The 20,907-nt window shown below is 38.6% G+C and overlaps 1 protein-coding gene across 1 annotated transcript; it reads right to left on the bottom strand.

The window, feature by feature from the left end:
- Positions 1-3,771: 3,771 nt before the first annotated feature.
- Positions 3,772-17,133, bottom strand: LOC140245671 (polypeptide N-acetylgalactosaminyltransferase 4-like). The gene is made up of 11 exons (XM_072325217.1): positions 17,103-17,133; positions 15,913-16,234; positions 15,083-15,249; positions 12,272-12,432; positions 11,506-11,720; positions 10,485-10,602; positions 9,499-9,636; positions 8,341-8,535; positions 7,529-7,633; positions 5,551-5,688; positions 3,772-3,897 (listed from the first exon to the last, which is right to left on the bottom strand). Exons 1-11 carry the CDS (start codon positions 17,131-17,133, stop codon positions 3,772-3,774), a joined length of 1,716 nt encoding a protein of 571 aa, XP_072181318.1.
- Positions 17,134-20,907: the final 3,774 nt, after the last annotated feature.

Raw genomic sequence — 20,907 nt, 5'->3', positions numbered from 1 at the left:
GCTTGCATTATTAGTTTTAAAACTTAATATATACATGTATTACCTGATGGAGATTCGCTGGGAAATTTCCAGCCAGAAGGTCAAAGGTCAAAGGTTAAGGGTCAAAGGCCAGGTTTAAATGCAAAGAAAAATCTATTTTGTACTGTAATTACACTCTTTCTTTCTTCATACCTTGAGAATTACTCATTGCATTAAATTATAAAAGGGTCGGTCAGAAGTCAAGTAAAAATCCTCAATTCCCCAAATATGTGTACACTGTACCTGCACTCCTAGACAATTATAGCAAACCCAGTTCAAGGAAAGTGAACATTCAAGATATTTCTGACAAACCTGTCATTTCAATATTTTGGCAGTTATGTGAAACTGTCATCACACATTGTGAAGACATTGTACTATACACCTATTGGGAGAATCATACATTATGGCGGAGGCATCAGTCGCCATAGCGACATTTCTAGGTGTTTGTTTGGGGTTGTTGTTTTTTTTTTTGTACTTTGTCGCTGGCAATTATGGTGCACTATTATACTCATCCATCAGTTTCTCAAGTTTGAGGCAAGTTGCTGCACTAACAACTTTTGCGAAGGCAAAATATTCTTAATCTCCATGCTAATGGGTATCAACTGTATGTCCGTACGCTCCGGCACTACCTTAGATGGTGCAAACAAATACTCAGCATCATTAATTGTTCCCAGAAAAATCTAGAATTCAAATGTACTTGCGTTATGAGTTTATTTCATAGTCTGATTTGATCTACAGGAGTATATATTGCAAGCCATGGATGTGTCTTATCCTTTAGACGAGTAACGAAACATTCCTTTCACCTGTTATCTTAGAAAGGAATTCGTCTAGTTGTTGCCAGGTATGGGAAGCTTTGTAGGTGCCCAGGGCAACTTTCGTCAGCGAAACAGTATGTAGGATTTGAATACATTACGGAAACGGTCTAATGCACATTCGCTCATTTGCGTCCAAAAGGCAAAGTGTTACTCATATTTGGGAACATTATTTTCCAATCCATCTTTCTTGTTCTGAAAGACAGATTCGCGGACGTTCTTTTATCAATATTTTCGTGGATTAAAAGCAATGATTCATGAGCAGTTTTCGTTGTGGGTTATTTCGACATTTGATTCTATGCCGGGGAGGTACACTTCTTTGAGTTGTAATGAGTTATGAATGCTACAGCGGCTACATATATGACTAGAGTTCACACATAGCGCTCACACAGAAATCAAAACAGTTACACGCTAAAGCACCACTATTTCATACTCGTCTCTCTATCACAGACGTCCTTCGTTCAATGTTTATTACGTCTAATCGATAATTTGCGTCGTGATAGAAACAGAGTCATACCTCTTCCGAAACCATTTGAAGGTTTCGTAAAGAATAAATCACTTAAAGAATAAATTTACTTTAGAGCCCGATCGCGTGACAATCCAAGAAGCGAAAGTTTAGCACAAAAGGGGGGAGCAGGGGAGAAAAAAAAAGAACAATAGGAAAGAAACATGCAGGGACACACAGGAGGAGCAGTGAATTACACGATTGGATGAATATTGACCCCCCAAAAAATGCTACTTCCTTCTTAAAACGAGAGTAGATAGTTAATTCTTTGTGAGTCATGATGTAAATCCCCTGTGTGCCACACGTTATTCTGACACAGCAATGTAGTCATGCTTTGGAAAAACATTGTTTTTCAAATCAATGTAACTTTTATACTTATAGATTTTTGTTATCCTGGACATATAGCAAAAAAGGTTGTAGTGAAAATGCCAAAGCCTTACTTTGATGTAAATTGTATGACGAATGAAATATAATTTTTCTGTTTTTCCATTTTGCGTGTACAAATAGTGACGGAAGATCCAAACGCATCGGTGGTTTGAGCAGAAGTGTGGAGAGTGACATAGCTGGGAAATTTCCCTTTCCAGACAAAACGTGGTATAACAACAAAATTGCAGAGACACACATAGCTTACTCAAACCACTTGTGTAATGCTGTGTGTAGAAGGAATCTGATTGTAACGACTTCCATCACAAAGGTACCGCAGTTTCAGGCTAATAATGCAACCAATCGATTAGAATCAGAATGAGCAAAGCACTGACAGTTTAATTGAAGTCGAACCAAAAACGAGAGATTGTAAAATATCGGTTCCATGACATTTGCTCCTGCGAAAAATTGCTCCAATGAAATATCTGCACGCTAAGCCACACGCAAATTCTACCCACAAACATAACCCTAATGCTGATCCTCACATCAAACTGAACCTAAAACCCTATCACAACTGTAACCCTAATTCTACATGTCGCAGGAGCAAATATCGTGTCAACAAAATATCACCTTCACGAGACATTGATATCGGTAATAAAACATGTATTTGAATCTTACAAGGTGATGGTGTGGTGGTATCACGATTCACCAATAATTTACACACAAATCTGTACTTATATATTTCTTTTTTTTTTATTTATATAGGTGAATTTTTATTTTATTTTTATTTTTATTTATATAGGTGAATTTAAAGAGGAAAATTAATTCTCTCTTCCAAATCAAATAATTACAGCATTGCATTGATTTAGCAATAATAACTTTTCTGAGACTACAGAGACTGTGTTTGCTATTGGACGACGCAATCTTTCACTCTCATGTGAGAACCTGTGAAAGAATTTTGAGGCAATAACCTTTTTTGGGGTGTGTTTGTGACTGATATTGGTTACTTGTTAGAACATTAGCAACTTGAAGGTGGATAAAACCCCAAAATACATGTTGATTGAGTGAATGCAGCAATGCTAATAGAATACATCAGTGAAAGTTTGATGAAAATATGTTCAAAAGTCATGAATGTAGTGTACTTGAGATTGCTTTCAATTGATTTTGTGTCATGTAAATGTAAATATAGTCTTTATATGCTGAACTTATAATTTATGTGTTACTTAAAACACTGTCATGGATGGATATTGCAAATACATTGCGTGGAAACTTAATAAATTAAGCGAAATGATTTGAAAAGTTATGATTTTTTTGTGAAGTTTTGGTAACGATACTGCTGGATCAGAAGACTACCACAGATCATGGCATCACATGATATGCACTACAATATAAAGAAAATCTAAAGAAAATTCAACATATCTTCACTCTTCTAGGATAATGAAGAAAGCAGGGGGTAATTATGTGACTATGTCAGTAACAAGTCCAGGGAATGTTTTTTTTTTTTTTTTTTTTTTTTACATGAAGTGATATTTTGTGGAATTATCTTTATATTTTCTTCATATCGAAGTACATTATGTCATGTTATAATCTGTAGTCTAGTCTTTTGATCCAGTGGTCTCATCACCAAATTTCACAAAATTCTTAACTTTTAAACTTGTCCTATTTTCCTCAAACTTTCACTGATAAATCCTACTAATATTGCTGCATTCACTCAATCTACATACAGATGCACTCATAACCTTTACTTTCTTTCTCTCCCTCATGCGCTTGACTATATTCTCTCTATAAAGTCAACCTGAGGAGAAAAATTAGTTTCCCCATATTAGAGCAACACCTCCTTTATCGTTGGCTGTATCACAATTATCTTTAATGGCTACCACTGTATGTCCACTCCTACTGTCTTGAGAGATGCCACATTATTCAAATACGACGAAGGTCAGCTCATTTAATTCTTTCGTAACTCTCAGGAAATCATTTGTATGCAACGGCGACGACAATTTTGCCGCAATGGTCCCGAATGTGTTAATCAGTCTCAACTCCGAGAAGCGTATACACACACTGATTGTTCTCGTGCTAGAGTTCCCAATGCTGTCGCGAGTCTGCAGCATTGCATGTACGGAGCTCGACCGCAGCTCCGGCCCGCGAGCCCGCCACGTGCATGCACACCTTCCGACGGGCATTTACCACCTGTCCGTTCGGCTGCCAGAGAATGAAACGATATCATCCTGTAATCGATAACTACAATCTTTTGCATGGCTGAACGTCAATACAAAAGGTTTACATACACACTAGCACAATTTATTATAGGCACGCACTTTGAACTACTGATATATATTTTTTTTTTTTGTATGAATGGATCCACATAGAGTTTGGTGATAGAGTTACACATACGCAAACACAGCAGCGGCATTAATTTATCATGTGCATTCATCGCTGATGGCAAAAGACTGTCAGATGTATGCTCATTAATCATTTTCGTAATACCTCAGAAACCTACAGTTTAATCACTTCTAATTAATAACTTCAATACATACAAGAGATCTTCTGATTGAGAAATGTTCTGGTTTTGATAGCCCGATGATGATCATTAACTACCAATGTACTGTGGCAGTAGCTATTACTGGCCCTGTGATCCTCACAAAAGGATCACTTTAATATGAAATTATTGTCAACTCAGTCGTAAATTTTGCATAAAAGACTGAATATCACTTCAGCGTCAAGAACGCAATTTGTAAAGGCAAAAGTTATCAGGCGTTACTTCCATTTATGAAAAAACATACAACATAATTTCATCAGCTGACTCTATTGAGAATAATACTTGATCTTTGATGAGGCGTATTCCCTCTTGCAGCCCCTTGAATGTATACTAGGGCGAAGTGTTTTATGATAATACAATACAATTATGATAACCGCCGCCGTATATAAGCTGCAGCAAAATTTATGCATGAGAATTCCTTGGGCAGTGTACTTGAATATTTCTGCACTTTAATGCAATGTCACTACGAGTTTAATATAGAAAGGACTGAAGTTTCTTCTTCCTTGCCTGCCCCCCCCCCCCCCCCACTCCCCTGTAAATCGCTCTTCAATGTCAGATTCTCAAGATGAAACCAACCTACAACGAGTGTCATATCCTTACATAATATGACATGGCATTTACACATATCTATTCATATAAATGTGCCAATTTCCTACTCTCCTCAGAGTAGCTGTGTTGTCATTGTCCTTGTTCTTTATACCCTATGATATTCATCTCTCAGAAAAGGCAGTTGGAAATATTTCATATTTTTCACTGTGTTCATAAGACTGCATAAAGGACAAGTCCACCTTCATAGACATGTGGATTGCGTGAATGCAGCAATATTGGTAGAACACATTAGTGAGCGTTTGAGGAAACTCAAGACAATCCCTTCAAAAGTTATGAATTTTTAAGTTTCTGATCAGTCACTGCTGGAGGAGAAGACTACTACAGCTGGTGATGTCACATGTGTACAACGATATAAAGAAAATACAAAGAAAATCAACATAGTTTCACTTTTCTTTCATGATAAAGGTACACTTGACCTGCCTCTTTTCGAAGGCATAAAAAATGGGGAATTAGCCTTAACATACGTAAGTGACAAGTCGAGGAAGTGTGCATTGTGAAATTCTCTTTATGTTTTCCTTATATCGTTCTACGCATGTGACATTACATACTGTAGTAGTCTTCTCATCCAGCATTGATTACACAGATGCTTTACAAACTTTTGAACGGATTGTCAGATTTTTCTCAAACTTTCACTGATGTGCTCTACTAATATTGCTGCATTCACTCAAGCCACGTGTATATGAATGTGGACTTGTCCTTTAACTTACAGTAATTTCCCATTTTTGGGAGGAAGGCGGATTTCCAGCAGCACTGCAGTCATTTAGTAGAACCTGGAGTCCGGTCTTATCGGTGTCTAAACACAGCTCATCATTTCGAATTTCGCCAAGGTCTGTGTACTCAAAGAACTGAAGAAAAAAAAAATAGAGTGCACATACAGTCAAACCTCTATATAGCGCCCACACAAGGGAGACAAAAAGAGGCTATTAACCACAGGTGGCCGCCATAGAAAAAATCGTTAACATGGCTTTTCTGGGGGGGGGGGATTAGTGGCAGTATATGGCAGGTGATCGCTAAGGCAGATTTGACTGCATGTTTATAATCATGTAACACGAAATATTAGAGGTAGGATCAAGCAAATTCAGTACTTGTTTGAGTGATTTAGTGTTTGTAAGCTGGTAGAAAGGGAACAAAAGAAAGAGAGACGAGGGATAACTGAGCCTCGCAGTTAGATACGTGTACGCAGGAAGCTAAGAGAGAGAAAGATTAAAAAAACGAAAAGCAACAGAGGGCACTATTCAACGGAAGTAATATTTTACAAACTCTTATACGGTAGGTTATGAATCTTAATAAAATTGCTACAAGGAAGTAGATAAACACTAAAAAGAACTGCACAGACTATATATTGAGTGAATTCTTGATGAATTAGGATAGAGGTCCAATTAATGAAACTTTCCATTTAACAAGCTTTAACTTTGCAACTGATTGTTAAATTGCCCTACATCGACGTAAATAAGCACTGAATTGATCAGTGCTTTAGTGGTAGCCAAGATAAAAATCATGGGCGTACGTACTCATTGCAACTGACCGACAAATTGCCCTAAATCGACGTAAATAAAAATAAAAACATCTCGACGGAAGAATGTCATGAATTAGAATAATTACGCAGTACCCGCTGCATACTGTAAGGATTAGAACCAACACTTGCTGTCGGGCGGAAGTTCGGTGGTGTAGTGGAGATTACGCCTGTCCGGAGATCACGAGGTCGTAGGTAGGTTCGAATCCTGCTCGAGTAAATGTACGCCCATTATTTTTTATCATGGCTACTACTAAAACACTGATCAATTCAGTGCTTATTTACGTCGATGTAGGGCAATTTGTCAATCAGTTGCAATGAAAACATCTCGACTGAAGAATTTCATGAAGTTTTAACTTGTTTCGACTAGATAGTAAGCAGTTCTCCACTTGTGTGGGGAAGTATCAGTGTAGCAGGAGCAATGAAAAACTAAATTCGCTTCGGATGCCTCTCTTGCTTGTTTTCTGTTCGATGATATGACTCACTATACTGTACAACATTCGCCATGTCCAGGTACCAAAATTGTCATATTCACTTGCCATTGAAGTAAAACTGGAGAGAAGTAATGCAGAATTAACAAGCTTTCTACAGATTTTATGAGCAGAACGATGTGTCAAAAAACAGGTATTTAAATCAGGTACAGTTTTGCTTTTGTTTTTTTCTTACTAGCTGTATCATCATTTGTATTCAGTCATACATTTTCTACCATCCTTTCCACTTGTAAGATTCTCCAGACCATAAATAAAAACTAAAAAAGGAGGGAAAAGACACGTTGGGAGTATAACGATACTCATGTTTTTTGACAGGCTAACTTTGGTTTACCGTTTCGCACAGCCTCATCCAGCTTTAACTAGTCTACCATGGACTATAAGCCATTGATGTGTACAGTGCACTCCCGTTATAACGAACCCGATTATAACGAAGTTCCGGTCACAACGAAGTAAAAATTCAGGCTGCGACATTATCCACTCTATGTATTGTTGTTGTTTATTTGCTCGGTTCTAACGAAATTTCGATATAACGAAAGAAAGCTGCCGGTCTCGAGGACTTCATTATAACGGGAGTCCATTGTATTTAGGATTTCGACTACCTCTTCGTCTCCCTTGGTCTTCTTATCATATTCCCTTATGAGGATAGCGCTAAATTGTAATGATCTTGGCAGAGATACCAACCTGGTTACCCCCAAGTCCATGGCAGCCCCATACAATCAATTGTTTTCCAGCCTGTCCGTTCTGGTCATTAGAGTCCAGGCACAACTTCGCCCCGATATTGCGGAACTGCAAAATGCGAAGGATAATAATGTTATAAAACACTCATGTATGAATTACAGCTCAACGAAGTCATCTATCATTCAAACTTTTTTTTTTCGAGTTATCTGTAAATAATGCAGGCAATCATTAATGTGGATATACTCTTAACTTGTAAAAAGGAATCTTTGATTTAAAGATTAAAATGGCGGCTAATGGGGTATGTATCCTAATTAAATTTTAAAGAAATACATATGCTCTTTGTGAAGAGCCACAAACAAGAAATAGCAGTGTGGACATTTAAAAGGATGGTATAGTTTTGGGTTGGGATGCGGGAATCAAATTTTTGCGAGATAATTAGAAACTACTCGGACATATTGACACGCATACAATTCTAAGAGGAATTCAAAGTTTATTTGATGAAAATCGGTTTTACAATGGCTGAGATCTCCAAAAACAAAGTAAAACAAAGTTGCCCTAATAAAAGGTCGGTCCCGCCTGTTATTGGGACCTGGTTTTTGGATATCTCAGCCATGTCAAAACCAATTTTCACCACATAAACTTTTAATTCTTCTTAGAATTGTATGTTCTTCCATTTTTATTGAGAGGTTTCTCATTATCTCACAAAAAAGAGAGACATCTAAAGCCCCATCTCCAACAAAACTATACCAACCCTTTAGTTATGGGTTTCTCCCCTTGGTTTCCTTGTCACTTGATGACTGAAACGTAGGTCTCACCTGTACCGTCTGCCGAACTACAGCCTCTTTATCTGGAATGTACAACTCTGGGTATACGTTATCCAGGTACCAGCTGAAATTCTTGCAACCTAGCGACTCCCTGAGCTTTCTCCTCCCGGACACGTCCCCGTAGTTTGCCCTCCGCAGGTGCGGCAGACGATTGTAAAAATTTTCTTTGTATTCGTCGGTCCATACCTATAGCGGTGAACAGAACAAGGGGAGTTGGAGGATTTCGCTACAATTGAATCTGTTTGTTTTTTGTTTTTTATTTTTTAGAACGACATGTTTAAGGGACATGTGATCTGTGCATACGATGTCCTATACATCTTCCGTGTGCCTATTGTGAAATCTGACAGGACCACTGATGGAGACCTATTTGAAGATGTGTCTACTTTGAACCTCATTCTCAATGGGGCATTCAATAACGTCCGTTAAGCAATATAATAGAGGGCTTTATGTTAAGCTGCTCTATCTCTGATGGGAATACGTCATACAGTACGCTCCCGTTATAACGAACACAGTTATAACGAAATTCTGGTTACAACGAAGTAAAAATTAGGGCCGCAACATTATCTGTTGTATGGTTTTTTTTTTTCTTTCTTTTTTTATTGTGTATTTGTCGGTTATAACGAAACTTCGATATAACGAAAGAAAACTGCCGGCCCCGAGAACAACGATATATCGTTACATCGTTACATCGTTGTTGTTGTCGTCGTCGTCATCGTCGTCGTTGTTGTTGTTGTTGTTGTTGTTGTTGTTGTTGTTGTTGTTGTTGTTGTTGTTGTTGATGTTATTGTTGTTGCTGCTGTTGTGCAGGAAGAGGGTCAGAAAGAAACCGTCTTTGCATATCCTAATCATGATTCACAACTTTTGCAGCAAGATGTCAGAAGTTGTTCGAGCTTGGCATCTAAAAGTGACTGCATGTTGAGTAGCAGGAAGTAGAAAATAATAATCATCATATCATAATAAGCTCAAATGCCTTTTTCCGTTATAGGGGATTTTCATTTCAGGAAAAAAAAAACAAGGTATACTACATTCGCCGACATACATAAAGAGACAATGCTGTTACAAATTGTCAGGCCATCGGAAGCAGTGCAAAATGTTTGCACCACAGCGGTGACCTTTTCTAAGAGTTGTTCACATGGGGGCGCCCTTTACCTCCACGACACGCATCGCATTGTGTTCGGCCACCTCGATCGGATGCTTGCCGAGAAAATTGTAGGGAGATGTCTGGCGATACACGTGGCCCACACGAGAACACGGGATGATCTCGATCGATCCGCCGCACATCCAGACCTGAAATGAGAATTGCAACGTCATTCGAAAAAAGTAAGTCAAGTTTGCCCTAAAGACTAGGAACATAAACTTCCTCTTGTTCAATCAAAACGAAGAAATTCGTACCATTTTATCGGACATGACTATTGCAGATGTGATAACAATATTCATGATTCTAAATTGATGAAATGCCAATCAGTTGCAAAAATATTCATCTTCTCATTCGTTCCTAAAATGATGATAGTGACAACAAACACAATGATAATGACCCTAAATCATAATGGTAATGATAGTAGTATGCCGATGAAGAAAATGAAAAATACAGAATGTAATAACAATGATACAATAAGGTGAATAATAATGATCCTTGATATTGCTTCTATCAGTATTATGACCGTTAAATCTGTGCGTAAGGAAATAATGTAGGCCTACATGCACATCAAACAGACATACATATGTCATCCCTGCAATTTTTACAAATTTGCAAAAATTAACCTTTTCTTTAACGCGTTTTGATAACAACGATCACAGAGGTTGATGAAGATATTGGTAAGATTAACATTATCAACAATAGTTATTATGATCATCCAGGTAATAATAGGTATATTCAAGATATACTCTGCATTGAGCATGTTGACAGCCGTACTCTCTTTGGGTCTTATTACCACGTCATAAACACCTGTGTCAAGCTTATTTGACCCCAGTGTATAGTCCTAAACGAGTACTTAAAAAAAAAACACGTGATGAGTATGAACTTATATCTTCTTCGAGGATATGCACGCTTGGTATAAGGTTCCGAATCCGAGATTTCCCTTTTACGAATATAAGCCTCACCCCGATACACCACAGGGCTCACAAGTTGCCCTCACCTTTACAGATTCTTCCAGGTTTTCGCCACCCCACACCTCCATACCCTGGTCGTAGCCGCCAAGCTTAAAGAAGAAGTCCCGGTACATGGACAGTAGCCCGCCCGGCATAGCAGGAGTCCTATATTAGTCGAATAGGTCGCACAAGAGGGAGAGAGGCCTGTTATGATTATGTATGCTGGAAGGTCATGCATAACATTTGACTCCTTTAAACCTTGTTCATAACGAGCTACCCGGATTCACCTGTTGCTAGCATACAAATGCCGCACCTAAAATCCCCCAGTTTGCGAGTACTACACATGTAGTAAGTTGTTAAATTGCAATATCGGGCAAGCCTCAAGCAAGCTTCCTAAGTGTCCGGAACTGTCCATGTTGTTCAGGATGTGCACAAAATGGCGTCAGAATTTTTGACTTAGTCTCTTTGGAAGATTCGGGACACAAAGTTCCCATGCAATCGTCAGAACTAAACTACTTTACCACATGCTTACAAAACAAGAACAGAACACCATTACTCAATACCAGCTACATCGTTCGACCTAAAGCTTTGACACTACGTTGTTGCTACTCATGCTACGCGAGCTGTGGGCGATAAAATTAAGCACAATAATTATGTCAGGCATCGGAAACAATGACATTTGCCTTTGCTCTAGAGTTTTTGTCTCATAATAAAAGACAAATTGATGATGTGGAATTTTTATTTATTTTTTTTTTTTTGGTGTTCTTTTAGTCTTATTCTATCACGTCTGCCGGACATACATAATCATTAGTTCTATTCATTTGAGGAACACTCGAGTTGAGAAGGCTTAGACAGTGTTCCACGATATTTTCTTATCTATCTGCTGTCTTCGCAGTGCATTTCATAGTATTTGCTAAAAAAAAAAAAAAAGAAACCTCTCATATAGATAATTATACAAGTCTCTCTTTTCATCTCTTTCTCTCTGTCTGTCTCTCTCAATATGATTATGTCCTTCTCTGCTCTATATGTCTGTGATTTCCATAAAGAGAATGGAAATAAAATCCTTACTTGATTGGCTGAACTCTTGATTTCCTGTTCTTGTAATCAGGCACAGGCTTCCATCGGTATTCGAATCTCCAGTTGAAACCACCCCGCTGAAGCGGTTCGGCGACCACACGGTAGTTGAAGGTGTCCTTGTCGATCTCATCAACGACGGGCATGACCACGGCTGTCTTTTCCTCTGAGAGACGTGCCAGCAGCGGCTGAAGCCAACCCATCATAACCTACAAGTCACAGCAAAGTTAGTTTTATGTAATTTTCTTTTCTCATGTGTCCATTAAGTAAAGTCCTTTGGTATTCGTAGGACTAAGCAATAATTTGTACGTAGGCCTTCTTGACTCTTAAGGGCACAGACTTAATATAGAGTGCTCAAACATGTGCACAATATCATGTAGGCCCTACAGAGAGCACACCCGATGCTCAAAACGAGACGTCCCTTGCGGGCAGGATCCAGGACCCTCTTCAGTGCCCTTCGGGATTAAACATGCTCTTTAAGATGCTATTTTAGAATTTTAACCTACAAAAAAAAAAAGTATTACAAAACTTAAAGTTGGGCCTAGGAAAGCTTAATTTTAATCTGGAAAAAGTCATCTTATGCGGGAACACCAAGCTATATAAGGCGGGAGATTGTAAGCAAGGAATGGTCTCAAAGCAAGAGATCTCCCGCCAAAAGTGAGAGAGTTGGCGTCTTTTGTATTCGTTGCTTTGTTTAGTTCTTTGTTTATTGACTATGCGATTTGTTCTTTTTTTCATAGCAAAACGAGTCTCACCTCACCTCTACGTGGGAGTCGAGGAACGTGAACGTCGGTGCGCTGGCTTCTTCGACGCCCAACATCCGGGCCTTGATGAGACCGTACCTCTGCCGGGACCGTATTATTCTGATTCTCGCAGTATGGATGTTGGCAATATAATCTTCGAGCGGTTCTAGGAGATGCTCTAAGTTGATATGATATAAAAGAAGCGAAATTAGATCCACTGCTGTCTGAAATCAAAAACATTCAGTGCACTCCCGTTATAACGAACACAGTTATAACGAAATTCCAGTAAAGGCCCGGTCCCAGGCGGTTTGACTGCACTTACGGATGCAAAGAGGATGTAAAGCGTACAAAAAATCTTGTCATCCGTTGGAAAACGCTACGAATCCGCTGTGTACCCATCGCATACGTGTTTCATCCGCTCTATCCATCGAGCATCCGTCCACTGTGATTTCATCCGCGCAAAAAGTTTTAAGCTGCTTAAAACTTTTAGAACGGATGAACTTTCCGCTGTGTACGATGTAAATCCGCGACATACGAGCAACAAACGTTGTATGTCCGTGCGGCATCCCTTAAACGTCCGCTGCATCCTCTCTACATCCTCTGGGCATCCTCGCAACTCACATCCGCTGCAGCTAAAAACGGAAAGAGGGAGGAAAGATATGGTACGTGGAACGTCTTTACATCGTTAATAGCACGTTAATAGAAAGGATGTAAGCGTGTGCATCTCGTATATAAAGCATTTCGAAAGCATCCCCCCTGCATCCGCTCTGCATCCGCTCTGCATCCACTCTGCATCCGCTTTTTCTGCTATGCGTCGCTTTCGCAATTATCTCCGGTAACCCCTTCGGAGCTGTCATCCCCTTCCATCCGCTTTCATCCGCTAGGCTTCCGATGAACATCTGTTTAACATCCCCGCTACATACTACCCACGTCCGTTCTATTTCCATTCTGTTACCGCCAATTTTCGCCAATTTTGTCAATTTATGGAGCGGATGAAAGCGGATGAAGCCATCCCCGAAATTTTGCTCGTCCGCTGTGTCCTTTCTGCATACGCTTTGTGTCCGTCGGCCAGTGGGACCGGGCCTTAATACACCGAAATAAAAATCCAGGCCGCAACATTATCCGTTCTATATTCTTATTGTTTATTTGTTCAGTTATAACGAATTCGATACAGTGCACTCCCATTATAACGAACACGGTTGTAACGAAATGGCGGTTACACCGAAATAAAAAATCATGTCGCAACCTTATTCGCTCTATAGTTTTTGTTGTTTATTTGTTCGGTTATAACGAAATTTCGATTTAACGAAAGAAAACTGTCAGTCCCGAGGACTTCGTTATAACGAGAGTTCACTGTATTTTAAAGAGAGTGTGTGGACAAAGTGGACGACGGACTGGTAAATACAATTCTAATCGATTTACTCAGTCGATTTTGTCTTCTTTTGCCGAAACTCGGAATTGTCAGTCTAAACATGCGAAATCACTTGTTTGATGCATCATCATCATTATCATCATCATCATCATAATGGCAATGACAGTAATAATGATGATTATAATTAATATTTCCAATGCCCACTTTTTGACAATATGTCACTCAAGGCGCTAAATGATTGATGCGTTATAATCACTCCACAGCATACTCCAAATAAATAAATTAAATTAATTGAGATATCTAACAAAAACACAATGCAAATGATAACTATAAGATTTTCCATACTCCTTAATAAGCAGATGATAATGGCTTAAAAGGAAAGTTTGAATATTATTAATGTTCCTAATGCTACCAGGCAGCCTGTTCCACATGGTTGGTGCTACATAATAGCATAATATAAGCAAAAAAGAAGGAAAATGCTGATAGCAAACCAATATTTTAAGTGAAAGAACCTCTTGGTTATCAAAAAGAAAAAAAAAAATCACACCAATATACGCATACTGTGTTTATTTGCTATCAGTTTATACCTGTTCTAAACAGTTAGTACAGGGTGGACACCTGTGGCGTAACCAGGTAGAAAACACACTGAAATGTAATTGTTGTGTTCCTCTACTAAGTTGAGAGAGACAGCAATGGGGGAACCCAAAATGGTTATAAGAATAATGTCAAATGAAGCCATGAGAACTGGAATCGGCGAGATGTTGACGTTCGCCCTAGTTCAACACATGTTTTTGACGGGGAAATCGCGGTAGGAATGTCCGCTAATCATAACCCATTGTACTCCAATAAGACAGTTGAGGGTGTATTACTATTCAACACCACACTGGGACAAACAGCACTTTCTGATTCGTATTCCAGACGGGGAAAATACGAGTTTTCCATACATACGCTGCAGCCGTAGCCACGCATGCTCTGTGAACAGGAAGAGTGACTCGGAGAATAGAAGGCGTATTTACTAACTGGAAATGACGTTGTAAGTCCATCGTGAAAAGTCATTGCCCGTGTGTCAAGATGTTTTCTTCCGAAGATTGTTTTGCTAACATTGTCTCGTTATTGGCCATGTGGCTACTTATCAACACTTTAATCCAATTGTCGATCGACTCAAATTAAAGAACTGCACTACAGCAAATAAGCAAACCATAAGTGAAAATGAGGAGTAATACTGTAGAAAAGGCTAAGATAAAACTTGCACTTGATTGACACGTTAAACCAAGTGTAGAGGACCCCCTTGTACAAATCCTGCAACTGACCCGTATAAGTTAAAGATGAAAATTTACAATGTGTTAAACCAGAGGTATCAAGAACATCTGACATGGTCAAGTGCCGTATGCTGAAAGTAAAAGTCTTTGCAGAGAATGTGAAGGCAGCTTTTATAATGACAAACTATTGATTTTACCCATCGTGCTGGCGTCATCAACGAGAATAATTTCCTTGATCAGACGTAGAGGGCTCCTGTCTAGGATGCTATTGAGTGTTCGAAGGAGCGTCGACCACGCCTCGTTGTGAAAACAAATGATTATGCTAGTCGTTGGCAAGTCAAAAGGATACGTCAGATTTTTGCATCTGGAAATAAATAAATCAGTGAGGAACATGTCAAGTTTGTCTAACCGTCGAAGGGCATATTCTCAACATCGACTTGTAAACGTAGCAAACTTTGTACGTTCTATTTTTACTGTTTTTTACGTGTGCTCTTTTTACTGTTTTTAAGTGCTCTTTTTACTGTTTTTTTAAGTGTGCTCTTGAAAAAGACAGATCTTATTTGCATTCATACTTGCTATTGTGTCTCGCAAAGGCAAAACTAGGTCTGTTAATCATACAGTGTTGTCAAAGAGATTTGTATCACATTATGAGACAATCGTTATCGCTTAGTGGAAATTTTGTAGATTGTGTAATCATGAAAATCAACAAAGTTGGCGCCTATTGAAACTCATATCATAAATGGCATATTGCAACGTAGCTATCAAAGCATGACTTCACAAAACCACTGTTCTCCTTTATCACATTCCACAGGGATGAAGAACTATTAAAAGAATACTAGAGAGCAAGAGATATTCCATTGATTTTGCATTTGTTTAGTCTCAGCTGCTTTTATCGAATTCTGAGCGGTTAAGAAAACAGAGAGAAACTACTAGATTATGAGTAAATCACTACTGACTACTTATATAATGTAGGAAGAAAAAAATGGACAAATAAGATGGGAAAATTTGAAATTTGATTTATAATTACTCATCGTATCTGCCATCCTTCAGTGTTCTGTGAAGAGAGATTTTACTGCTGACCAGTTCGTTGAAGGAGTGTTTCTTGAATCGCGCTTCTTCAACGCTTTTCTCCGCAGCCGTCAGTCGCAGTTTGATGCCGCGCCCGAGGTCACCGAGTTTCCTCACATCCGCTTCCGGTAGGTTATCGTAGACTGGGATTCTAGTGCTGTTAGCCTGGAGATGCAGTCTCGTTCCTTTGTTTCGTTCTATTCTCTCGCCCCTCTTATTGGCGGCTGTACTAGATGAAGTAACAGTGAAGGTCGTTATGCCATCGATGTGATCCAAAAATACTGATAAAACATGTCCATTAATTCTAATAAAGATCCTTACCTTTACTTCTTTAGACTACTTCTGTAAAGGGACTATGGAATAAAAAATTATGCATGTGTTGACTTGTTTTGATTCATAAAACCTTGATCATCACTTATGTGGCCAAAAGAATACACTGTATCTGAATATGTGCCATATATTAAACAATGATATTACAAACTATTTTTCTTCAGATGTACTTGGATATGCCCACAAAAAAAAACCTTCAAAACTGAGATTCTCCTGGCAACATCAACCGTCAATCATTGTTAAAGTACTAATATGATAAACAAAAGACATTGGAATGCACTTTTTCCTGTAACGAAACACATCGTAGGGAAACATGGAAGTTATGCTATAGGTCTAAGGACGGTGTATTCCAACCTCTTTTGTTAATGACATATCAACACTTTAGTAATGAAGGGCAGATGGTGTCACTGGCAGACATCCTGGTCTGGAAGGCTTCCTTGGGTGTATCCAAGTCATGTGAAGAGGAGTAATAGAGATAATTTTCATAAAATAGGTAGATACTCATTTGGGCTCATAAGTGATGATGAAGGCATCATAAATCAACACAAGTCAGCATGCGCATGATTGTAGTTCCTCTCAATAGTTGCTGTACGATTTTTCCTTTGCCAGACTGTTTGCTTTTTCCCTGCCTAAAACGAACTCAAGACATTCAACAGATTTGTTGTCATGACAGTGTAGGTTGTCAGGTCATACGGACATGTAAACATCCGGGTTACATGGGAAGCCCTCTTTTGATGTCAGATGCGTTGGAGAGGACTACAAGAATACTTATAATAGGGAGCAAAATTGCCTTATCTCTTGGGAAAGTAACTGACGTACCTGCCATCTGGTTCTCAATACTCTTTTGCATGACCTCTGCAACACCTTCAGCCGGCGGTCGCGTCACGCGACGAATAGCTTCAGCCCCGGTGTCACGGGAGTTCCTTCCTTCGTCATGTGCAATTCGGAGTCTTGGATTATCACCTGTTGAATATCCATTCCTCGCATAATTTCTGCGTAAAAATGGGGAAGGGGACGTTAATTCTGAAGTAAGCTAATTCTGAATATGAGAACGGGTGCTCGCAGCGGTCAGTACAACGTCTCAAAGCTGTCTGTATACTTGTGAAATTAGGTATGGTTACTGGGATGGAACTTTCTTTGAAGTAACAGAACGACCTGTAGTTATGACGTCACAAACTCATCGCATGGTTCAAGAAATAGGTAATTCCTCCGATACACCGAGTCCGAGAAGGAAAAGATCGTTTGGTCACGTGACTAATGTAAGTTTGTTTTGTTTTTTTGTTCTCTGTTCCATGTCAATATACAACCTACATTAGAATTCATTTTAATTTCTTTGTCTACAGAAGCCAGTGCTCTCAATGAAGCAAGGAGATTATGTTCTTCCCCCCCCCTAACACACACAAATACACACACACACACACACACACACACACACACACACGCGAACGAACATTTATGTGCACAGTTTGGAGAAGCTGATTGCTCGACAATACATTTTAACCGTCATCGTCATAAGCTACAGTTGCCCCGCCCCTGTCCCTTCCTCACATATATTAGCGATCTTTAGATCTGCGACGCGAACGCTAAGACGACACAGTCTCCAGGGTTGGACAATAACAAAGCTGTTTCGGGCATGAGCAGAACACCATTTATTATTATTATTATTTTTTTTTTGGTCGAATTAGCGTCGTCGTAGCGTTCGCGTCGCAGATCAAAAGCTCGCTATAACTAGTATCACAAATGGGAGCGGTCAGCAGATCTACTGATGATTTAAGATGAATAAGCACGTAAAACTGAAAAAGAGCGTATCTCACTTTTGCGGTGGTCTGTTCTCCGAAGCTGTGCTGTCAATGTCACGAATGCCGGAAGTGACGACATCATGACGCAGATGAACGACAATGAATAAGATATTTGTTACTAGGCAAGTGGTTGCCACGCACACCAAAAACGGCACCCCATGGAAACGTCTGCACATCATGTTCATCTTCTGACTGAATCGACAGAAGCGCTCTCTGAAACAGGAAAAGAAAAGAAAAAAAAACTTAAACTATTCAGAAGATCACCATAGATTAAAGGACATGTTCACCTTGATATGCATGTGGACTGAGTAGATGCAGCAATATTAGTACAATGTAGTACACATCACTAAAAAAAAAAAATTGAGGAATTCCAGACAGTCCATTCAAAAGCTATGAATTTTTAAAGTTTCTACACAGTCACTGCTGGATGAGAAGACAACAGTTTGTGATATCGCATGTGCAAAGAGAATTCCACAAAATTTCCATTTTCTGAAAAAAAGTAAACATTCCCTCAACTTGCTACTTATGAATGTTAAGGGTAATATCATCCACCTGCCTTGTGAGAGAGGCAAGTAAAGTATTCTTTTGATATGCAATAAAAGTGAAAATCTGTAGAATTTATTCTTGTTCTGGGCCTGTGACATCCCAAGCTGTAGTATTCTTTTCATCCAGCGATGGCAGCAATGAAACTAAAAAAAAAAATAAATAAATAAAAAATAATCATAACTTTTGAACGGATTGCCCGATTTTTCTCAAACTTGCAATGAAGTGTTTTACTGAGACTGCTGAATTACCCCGATCCACATTTATATTATAGGGGGGAAACTTGTCCTTTAATAACTTGCTCCCATCATTAAAGGAACAGAGTAAATTCTGAGCACGTATTACGCTCTGCGCTGAGCAATACCAGGGGGTGAGACCTCCCTCGCAGTACCCTTTACACTACCATACATCATGACATCCTGTGCGTGTAATGCTCTTACAATGCACATGAGGATTATCATTGTAATTGAAAATATTCCAATTTGAGGATTTGTGGGAAAATCATCTGTTCTGAATGTATTCCTTTTTCACTTCAAGGGATGGGTATCCCTGGTGAGGTAAGGTACGTTTTTCTGGGGGCCGTGCTAATATTAATAGCACTTATATGATTATACAATCATTGCAAATGAAAAGAAAAAGGTTTTTTTAGGATCTGATATTTTGGGTTTAAGTATTAAGGTAGAGATTCTCTCTTAGGCAGGCCAAAGATTTTTTCCCTCATTCGTGATGCAGAGGAGCATAAATATCACACAAGATTCTTATAACAAATGACATTTCATCAAATTACATAAATAATGAGCACTAATCATACATCCCAATAGTGCCTAATTTGACACAGAGAAAAAGAATTGTTGCCACTTCAGGACAACGATATGAAGAAAACAGAGAATTTTAAACATAATATCTTTTCTTTTCAAGTATGTATATGATATATATATATATATATATATATATATGAGATTAAAACCTAAAATGGCATTAAAACGCTTTATCCTGGCGAGGATACAGCGTTTACCCACCATTTATTTAAAAATAAATGGTGGATTGATGATGATGCTGATAAAGGTATGTATATGATATATATATATATATATATATATATATATATATATATATATATATATATATATTTATATATATATATATATATGTAATGATCATCATTTTCCTTTAGGCCCTAATTTGATGATTGTCCACGATTATCATGATTATAGGGTAATAACCCTGGTATACTACATGTACATGTACTTTCCTTTTCATAATGAATGATGTACGCAGATAAAAATAAATGGTGGATTGACGATGATGCTGGTAAATATGAATATGTTTTCTTTTACATATCCATATTCACCACTAACGCCTTCCTCAGCTTCTTCATCATTCCACCATTTTTCTTTTACCAACATTATTCATTATGAAAGAGAAGTGTACATGATGACAATATGACTATGGTGACGATGATGATAATAATAATGATGACGATAATGATGACGGTGATGCTGGCGATTATAATGATGCTAACGTTGGTGATGATGATAATGATGACGAAAATTATGACGGTGATGCTGACGATCATGATGATGATGATGATGGTAATGTTGGTGGTGATGATGATGATGACGATAATTGTTTTTGATAGATAGATAGATAGATACTTTATTTTCTGCAAATCAATATATACATAAATTGAATAATCGTGAACATGGGAAACATACAAAGTATATTTGAAACAGAGTCGTTTGACTTGCATAAACAACGATATAAAAGGAAATTAATGATATTACAGTATGCTTGTCTATGCAGCTGGGATTACAATAACAATATTATATTTAAGAAATGATAATGCAGAGGGCCGCCATTGTAAGCATTGCTTGAAAAGATGGCCGGTGTCACAGTCGATCCGTTCCGGGTTCCGGGGGAACCGATATACTGGCTGAATCCAGTCGATTAGTTCCGCGGAACGAATATACCGCACAATAGGCAGTACGCAGAAACGTTCCGCAACCGCCGATCCTATCCGGGTTGTGCGAGTAGGCCTCATTAAAAACAAAATAATATCTGATTATTGTGGATGCCTATACCAAAGCCAAAAATCTAAGAAAGCTATTTCTTCATTTTTAAAATGACATCAAGGACAAACCTGTTTTTACGTTCTGATAATTTCCCTTAAATGAATCATATTATAGCCTCGTACAAGTGGCGCGAAGAAATGAATCACTGTAGGGCTTACAATGTATTAGCTAAATAGCATGCACAAATACGTACGAGTCGATCATCTGGAG

This window comes from Diadema setosum, assembly GCF_964275005.1.
Source record: "Diadema setosum chromosome 20 unlocalized genomic scaffold, eeDiaSeto1 Scaffold_20_unloc_1, whole genome shotgun sequence".
NCBI classification, from domain to species: Eukaryota; Metazoa; Echinodermata; class Echinoidea; order Diadematoida; family Diadematidae; genus Diadema; species Diadema setosum.
This window is presented reverse-complemented; position numbering and strand designations above follow the sequence as displayed.